The sequence below is a fragment of the Antrostomus carolinensis genome, unplaced genomic scaffold (genome assembly GCF_000700745.2).
Source record: "Antrostomus carolinensis isolate BGI_N321 unplaced genomic scaffold, ASM70074v2 scaffold31151, whole genome shotgun sequence".
In the NCBI taxonomy this organism is placed as follows: domain Eukaryota; kingdom Metazoa; phylum Chordata; class Aves; order Caprimulgiformes; family Caprimulgidae; genus Antrostomus; species Antrostomus carolinensis.
Genome location: NW_010296752.1, coordinates 1 through 8,749, shown reverse-complemented (window position 1 = coordinate 8,749; position 8,749 = coordinate 1). Strand labels below are relative to the sequence as shown.

General features: G+C 41.8%; 1 protein-coding gene across 1 annotated transcript; it reads right to left on the bottom strand.

Annotated features, from left to right (window-relative positions):
• Nucleotides 1-904: 904 nt before the first annotated feature.
• On the bottom strand, nt 905-7,940 carry CDC23 (cell division cycle 23; the record flags this gene model as incomplete). The annotated part of the gene is made up of 14 exons (XM_010178395.2): nt 905-1,386; nt 2,285-2,404; nt 2,504-2,582; nt 3,451-3,512; nt 3,827-3,902; nt 4,243-4,362; nt 4,508-4,661; nt 5,252-5,333; nt 5,563-5,660; nt 5,754-5,931; nt 6,802-6,934; nt 7,031-7,136; nt 7,492-7,534; nt 7,791-7,940. Coding segments are annotated over 14 exons (1,572 nt in total), but the record flags the coding sequence as incomplete, so codon positions are not given.
• Nucleotides 7,941-8,749: the final 809 nt, after the last annotated feature.

Here is an 8,749-nt window from a genome sequence, read left to right as displayed (position 1 = left end):
GTTCAGTTCCAGCTGTGTCTTGGTTTTCCTGATCCCCTCCCTGCAGTCCCAGGCCATCTCCCTATAATCTCCTCAGGATGTGCATCCCTGCCTCCCCTGCCTGTGCATTGTCTGTCCTTGGTTCCCTCTGCTCCACAGGCCCTGAAATGGAGGTACAGGTGATGGGACATGACAGCCAATACTGTCATATCCAGCACAGTCTCACCTAGTAAAGTCCATTCTCCAACACTGGTTGAAGGGCAAGTACCCTTCCCTTACTAGCCTAACGTGCTCCTAAGAAATACTGATGGACAAATGGAAGCCAAGGCTTGGCTTAATCTAAACTCCTCCCAACTGCCAGAGTACTTTTGAGTTGTTGCCCCTGTGTGTGTGGTAGAGGAAATGCAGCACTTACGGTGTGATGAGCCCAAGTCCCTATATCATTTCACCGAGTTTTACATTATTCTTGCTTTACAAGAGGTGGCAATCCCTAACAAAATGATCGATTACGGTTCATCCAGTTTCATTTGCTACGGTACACATGAAAGCTGCACCACAAAGAAGACCAAGGACAGTAACTTGACCATTAGTTTTTTTATTTGTGCTATCCCACTGACTGATTTTCTGCTGAAAGCCAAAGTATCTGTCACAGACAGAACGGCAAACAGCTGTCACCTGTGGCTACTCGGAATTCCTCTGACAGTTCTCAGTCCTTCAACACAGACACAGCACCTATATTTAAGTGCCTGTATCTACTGCTTTAGTGGAACATCTTCTGTGTAGTTCAAGGCAAGCAAAAGTCCTGAAATAGCCAGGCAGGTAACAGTTTCTGATGTAGACAGCAACGATACCACTAAGAAGTCATCCAAAGAAGTTCAGTAAAGATCAGAGGTAACAGGGCAGAATCAAACTTCAAATATATTTTAACTCAAGAATATAAGCTCTTCTGAGTCCCTCAGTTAAGAGTAGTCCTGGGTTCTGGAACACATGTGCCCCCTGACTGGAATGACTTGGTAAGAAGTACAGTAGGTTCTCACACCTCAACACAGGCATTTTCACATAGGCTGCACCTTTGCCTGCTGGGGCACATCCATCTTCAGCTGTGGGCTCTAGTAACTCCTACCCTTCACGTGAAGGCAATCATGAATGTAGAAACTTCACTGGAAAGAAATAAGTGGTTGCAAGCCCCATCTGCAATGTCACATTCAATGCACAGGTTAGAAGTATTAGCATTGTTCACGGTGTTACAGAAGAGAGATTGAGTGGGGAGACACGACGTGTGGGAGTGTTGTTGGCTGACAATGATGCAGGGAGGAAAAAGGGAGCAGCAGTATCTGTGGATGATGTTTCTCCTTGGTTGCGAAGCTGTAAGATCTGCCTTAGCAGGGCCTTTCCTTCTTCTCTAGTCTGAAAACAATTTGTAAAAAACAAAACAATACACCTATGGATGGGTTTTTCCTGGGTCAAATTCAGTATGTAAGCAGTGCAAGTTATAGATGTTTGTCATTCTGTAGGCTGCAAGCTATAAAAGCCATCCTCATTTCTTTTTCCTTCTGCTACTTAAAGGTGTTAAGGTATGTAACTTTTTTTTTTTTTAGTCTTCCCTCCTTTTACTCACCCGATTTGCACGTTACTTGGGTATTTCAGGCAGCATTACCACCAACCACTGAAGCTGTCTAAGTATTCCAGCAAAAAGTACATTGGAGAAGCTTCAGACAAGCTGAATTGAGGTTCTCCAGAGTTCCAGACAGCTTTGTTATGTTAAGGATATGCCAAACACTCAAACACCCTGCACTCATGGCTAAGTGCCTACCACTAGGCTGAAGTTAAAGAATCAGAAATTGCCCACTTACAAATACAGAACATCTCTGAATACAGTCACGTACAAAACCAAGTACTATTATATCCTCTGCACCGTCTACACACAGAAGATGAGAAAACAAGAAGTTATTCGAGTACCATCACAACAGCGTGCAGGAGTCTGCAACCATTAACCACCTCCTTGCCAGCAAGATTTTCAGCAGTCAAGACTGCCACGGGGAGCCTCAAATTCTTGTATTTAGTGAACACCAATGAGACATGGTTCAATTTTACTATCTACACTATATTCCATTATTTTAGTCAATTTAGTAAGCAGCATTAGTGCTTACTAGTGCTGGTATACACCACCACCACAAGGTATGTGACCTGCACGGCAGACAGCCCTCACTCCTTCAATAAAGGATTCCTTCTATTCTGAGGGAAGCCAACATCAAGGTCACAGATCCCCTAAGAAAGAAACATCAAAGATCACACAACTACTCACATCATTGAATGCACAGCATTTCTGAGCACACGCTGAGGCTTCATCCCAGAGCTTACACTTGAAATAGTATTGGGCCAGGTAACGGAAGGCTGTGCTGACCTCCAGGTGCTCCACTATCTCCTAGAGTGAGGGGGGTAAAAAACCATCATCTTTGAGTACCTTCCAAGGTAGCTTTGCACCATGTTTACTTCTCATTTTATTCCCAAGATATCATCTTACCCCACAGGAATAGATATCCTGGATGTATTTGATATAGCACTGAGCTGCCTGTTCAGATTCATTCAACTGTTCGTGCAGCCTAGAAAAGGAGAAAGATGTGCCGCTGGAACAAGACCGTAGTGTCAAAGACCTTTTTGGTCTATGAGAAAGTACCTGCTCAATCTGACCCAGACTTAAAGCCAAGTCCTTTCCTTCAGAATTTGCCACATGTGCACTGTGTACTGCCCCTCATGGAAAAAGATGATCCAGCTTGAGAACACTCACATTACTGGGAAGGGAGCCAGTCAGGTACTAACTGCTAGAAGCAGTGACAACCAAAGCAGGGACCTTTGCTTACTTTGCTACATTTTAAAGCTTTTAACAGATCTTTGCCATCCTAGTTACTGGCTATTTCCTCCAGTGCTCCTTCTTCTCCCGCTATATCCTAAAGGTCTCTGTACAGCAACTTCACCTTTCACTTGCCCTTTTCCTTCCCCTTCACTTTTTCTACTTTATATTACTTTACTCCCACCAAAAATCAGTGCTGATGCCAGATTGTTCACATTTATTTCACGTTAGACCCCTTCCCAATGTCACAACCATATACAGGGTGGGGGGGGTAGAATCAATCAACCTGCAATTTTGTTTATCATCTACCATCAGAGATTGCTTCAATACAACAAATACAATTGCTAGCACTGCCTGCTCAAATCACCTCAAGATTCAGAGGTCCCTTGCAACCCAAATTATGCTGATTCCCTCTAGTTACCCTGAGGAAAGTTAAAGCTAAAGCTGGACTCCAGAATTTGCAGTCATTACAAACCTAAAGATACCAGTTATGACACAGCTCCAATAATACTACCTAACAGCAATTCCACTTGTTTTACATTTAGTATTTTATCATTAGGTATCAAAGTGCTAGTTGCATTTAACACAATATTGACAGTTCAGTGATAACACATACTCACTTTGCTAGTTTCACTAGTGCCATTTTCTCCACATCTCCCACAGCATAAGCTCTCCAATAGCACTGTCAAGGGAAGGAACTCAGTCAAGCACAGCATAAAAATGAGTCCAGCTCATGACTCATGAAAGTTAGAAACAGAAAACGACATAGCTTTCCAGCAAAGGCACAGGTATCATCTGTAGACAACTATTTATCAGCTGCTCTAGTTACACTGCAGCAGAACCTCCCCAATTGTAACCACCACAGAAACAGTTTCAGTAAGCTCCTAAAAACACACTGCATGCCTTACCAGTAGCACTAGCTACACAAGTTTGCCACGACTCCACCTAGTGTCTTGAGAGACACCCTAATGTCTTGCTCCACACATCAGTTCTCACCTTTTTAGCTTCCACCAACTGATTGAGTTTCTCATAGCATTCTCCTAAAGCAACCAGCATACGAGAATCATTTGGTCTGTAAAAGAGTAATTTGTAAATGTAGTTTAATGCACAGCCATCTGATCTCAGGGTAGGGTGGAAAAAAATTAAAAATCTACATCTGGCAGTGCCTGTCATCCTGTCTTCCATGAAACATCACTTGTACTCCTGACCAGCGTTCCTCAGCATTTAACTGACAAAGTCTTTGTTAATAGTTAACTACTATAACTACAAGGGTTTGGAACAGTGAGACTGCACAAATCACGTAGCATTGATGTTCTCCCTTCCCTAACATAGTTCGCGCGTGTAAATTCCTTAGCTAGTAGCAACCATGTCAGAGAGAACACCAATAGACATGGCTCCATTCTCAACTCTACCTGAGCTGGTGGGCCCGTCGGTAGTAATAGAGACAGTAAAATGGCATTTTGAGGATTTCGTAGGTTTGCCCCAAGCCATACCATGCTCTGTAGTCCCTTTTGTTCACCTCTATTGCATGTCTGTCAAAGAAAAGGAGATTAAATAGTCACAAAACAGTCAGGATCAAGACCAAGACAGAATTCAGCAAAAGACTAACAAAAAAATAGAGGATACTGCTTCAATCCTGATGTATGCAGACTCAAACACCATCTTGTGCAGTGATACCTATATGCCTGGATAGCAGCAGAGGTGTTCTTCATTTCCATATACTCATGTCCCATGAGCGTCCAGGCTCCCAGATAACGAGGATTCAGTTTCAAGGCCCTCTGGAAATAGAGTGCTGCCTTTTCATGCTGGGAACGCAAGCTATAATAATTCCCTAAAGCAAAAGTCACAATATTTAAATAAATTTAAAAACCAAACAAACAAAAACCCAGTAGAGAAGTAGAAAAAAGATGGAAGGCATATTATCTACTACCTTCTAACTTAAATTATAAAAAGAAAGACTCCTATTAAAGGCAGATCTGATCCAAATCTCAAGAGACCCAATAGCAGTCTGTTCTCCAGTGCTCTAGTCAATCCATTTCCAGTTGTACCAATCAATTAAGATCTCATCCCCCTGGCCTTAAAACTTATGTCATGATCTAACAAATTAATTTCCTGGTCCTGACACACAATTATTTCCACTGAAGTTTCAAGACTATAAAAAAGGGATTATCAGCTACACAGGCCTCCATAATGATTTCTTCAACTCCTCTCTGCAATGATAGTATTAACAGCAGCTCTTTCAGGGAGAAAGAAGGGAAAAGGGTACTGTGTCATTTGGTCGCTTTTTAGGGCGCCCGAAAACACATTCACGACGGGGTTTTGATAGCCTTGCTGGCTGATAATTTTCACAACTTTTTCTAAGATTTCTTCCCACATTCTGCAGACAGCACAATAAGAACGTGTAGAAGAACTGGCTCTCACCAATTACACAGCAGGTCTCAACACGATACTTGTCTATCTCACAGAGGTTGTGAGCCAGGTAGCTCAACTCAGGCTTCATGCTCTAGTGAAACAAAGAAATTAGTGATGAGAAAAAGAGCATGTTACAGTTCCAAAGAAAACCTAGGCAGTTAGCAATGCATATACTGCATCTATTTCATGGAGTTGCGAATCAGAGAGCAGAAGGTGAAAGCCCATTTCATAGAGGCTGGACAGACCAGCTGCTTTGCCAGTGTTTAACATACCTCTGGTAAATACCATCATTATGGACAAGCAATAGAAAGAGTGCTTACCCTTACATATAGCAAGTTGGAGAAAGTGTCCATGTTTTCTATCCTGTAAGGATCCTGCTTCCTTAGCTCGTTAAAGATGGATAAAGCTTTGTCAATATCTGAAGAAAGAACAGCAGATGGGAGAACAAGAACTATAAATGCTAAGTTTGCATCAAGAGGCTCATTCCTACTAGTTAGTAAGTATCACTGACCTCGGATATTGTGGTAAGCAACTGCAATCTGAGAGATGATGTAAGTGCTTTTGGAAAATCCTGCATCAATGAGACTCTGATACTTCTGCAGAGCCTCCTCTATCAGCTGCAGCTCTGTATAAATGTGTGCAAGGAAGAACTCTTTCATCCATGTATCAGGCAAGGACAGGAACTTCAGCTAGCAAGAACCAAAGAAGAGGAGGAAGAGATGACAATCAGTAGTATTCTAACAGCCACCTGTGGCAAAGAATCTGTTATCTTCCCTTCCATGATGTAGTACATGAGTCTCGAGGTACAAGGCTTTCCTGCAATCACTTTCTTATACCTTAACACCAGCTACAAAAGAGCAGTATTAGGATCAAGAATTAGTATCAGGTTCTTCCAAAGCAAGAGACTAAATAATGCCTATAAATTGAGAATACTGAAACAGGAAAGGAGCATTAAGACATCCAGTCTGAAAAGCATTACAACGCAGACCATGTAATTACCCATCTATTCCCACAGCTGCTGAAAATGCTGAAGAATTTAAGCCATTTCATTTGGTCAATCAGTGAAGGAATTTTTTACTTCAAATGTGACAGCACCTGGCTTCTGTTTCAGCCACTGGCCTTAATTCTCCATTAAATTCAGAAGTCCTTTGACTTTGAAAGACTGTACTTCCTTCCTATGTTTAAACATTAATATCACATCCCTATTTTTGATGAGCTAAGCGAACAGACTCCAAATACTGTCATCAAAAATGCACTTCCCTTAAGATTGCTGACAACTACTTCGAAATACATGAATTAGCCATTTCTTAAACCACTTCGTGGGTGAATAGTAAGAAATTAGCCCCACCTGTATAAAGATTCTCAAGCTACAGCATAACAAGCAATGGAAGAAAAAGCAGCTTTAACAACCTCATTCACAATCTTGGATTGCCTTGCCTGACAGTCTCACAGAATAAAGCAGTAGGCGACATCAATCTTGTGGCAACTGAACCATTGGTTACTGAATCGGGTTAAACGCTGGAATTTGTTACCACATCTTGATATCTCCCAAGTTTTACCATCTCTTTATCTGTAATCAAGTTGCAAAGTTCCAGCCAGGCTCCCCAGTGCAAAGGCAAGACATGAGCAGCTTCCACAAACACATCTATTGCTTCTTTCACCAGGTCCAGCTTCCGCAGCACGACACCATACCTGCAAAGAAAAGTTATCACATTAATCAGAATCACGAAACTCTGCACATCCACACAAATACATGTGAATACATTAGAAATATATGCAGACATTTACAGATAAAGGCCAAATCCATCCAGTTCCCGTGCCTTGTGTTTCTTGCTGAGCTCAACTCTCAATTCTCGTAGAGCTTCATTTTTCACCTGTCCTTTTTCCAGAGGTCCTACATGAAGGGAAAGTTAAACAGCCAGCTAGCTTTCAACCATGATCCTTACCACAGCAATTATAAAGGGGTATATTCAGAATCATCACCAACATGACCTGAAGGCTTCCCAGTCTGTGATTACTTTCTTCCTTTTAAAAGAGAATCACTTAGTCTGATCACTTGCTTTAACAGAAGAACTAATTTATTAAAATCTATAACCTGTATTAAGCCAATGAATTGAGAGAGAATGAAAGAAATCATGTTACAGCACACTTATCCAAAAAATGAGGGGAAAACCAAAATGATTTACAGGAAGAGGCATTACTGGAAGATTCATTATACTGTCATGTGTCCCTTAACACCAGCGACTTACCCAAACTATCCACTGTCTCATCATCCTTCTTCTTTTCTCCTGACTGTGGAAAACAGAGGAAAACCAAGCTTACATTATATACCATATTCCTTATGTTTGCTGCAATGCTAGCAGCACTAGGCAGACTGAGCTTTCACAAACACCACAGTTCTGAAAAAGAACACCCCTATCTCACTTCCCCACAAACATATAATTAGGTGGTGATTTGGCACAGAACAGGCAAAAAAATAAAGTATGCTAGGGAGAGGTAGGAAGCAGAGTAGTTCAATGCTAAAAGGCGACTTTTCCTTCCCTCTTACCAGGTATCTAGAGTACATATACAAGAAGTAAGCTTTCTGACTCTTGCAGCCCCGTAGGAAATAGGCAGCTCTGTCATATTCCTTGAGGTCAAAGTATGACTTGGCTAACGTATAGGCATCCAGATCACGAGCATCCTCCTGCAGGGACACAGAGGAGTTTTAAGACCTCAGAAGCTCTGACACGCTTTAGGAAAATCACCTAATTACAAACACATAAAAGAAAATGCTCTGAAAGCTAAAAACATAGTTTATTAATCCTCAAAGATGGTTTCAGTACCATTAGAAAAGTCTCTTCATTCCCTCACATGATCCGATTCCCGGTTCTCAAATAATGAGCACGGACTAGTTAGAAACATGTAAAATAAACAGTGAGATTGCAGAAAAAATGTGGCAAGCTGCCAGAAGGCATAAATAAGAAACCTGCTCAAGAATTCCATATCAAACATTACCCCGTTTAACTTAATGCAAACATTTCCTTGGTAACTATGCCTTGGAATGCATCTGTGACATGTGACACTGCTGTAATTTAACAAAACAGGCATATGCCCAAAAGTCCAATCGTACAGCTACAGAGGCGGGGATGGAGACACAAGTTATGTTGTGCTGTTAAACTTGTGCTCCTTCGGACACAAGGGAAACAGGTTGTATTACAATAAATTTTGGCCTTAGTAAAGACAGATAAAAATTGAAATTAAGTAGCATGATTTCAATTTTTGCTTAGAGAGTATCTCATTTAGGGCACAGCAACACGCAAAATTGAACGCTTTCATCTGGGAAAGCACATTCAGTTTTGCCGCCTCATTAAATAGAGACGGGAAGGGAACCTGACAGCGTGGTAAAGCTCCCGGCGCTCAGGGCAGCGTCCTGCACGCGTGTGTAAAAGGATCGCTGCCACAGTCTTTCCCGAAGAGCTGCAGATCGGATTAAAACGCAGCCCGTGACCGCTGCCGGCGGGAGAA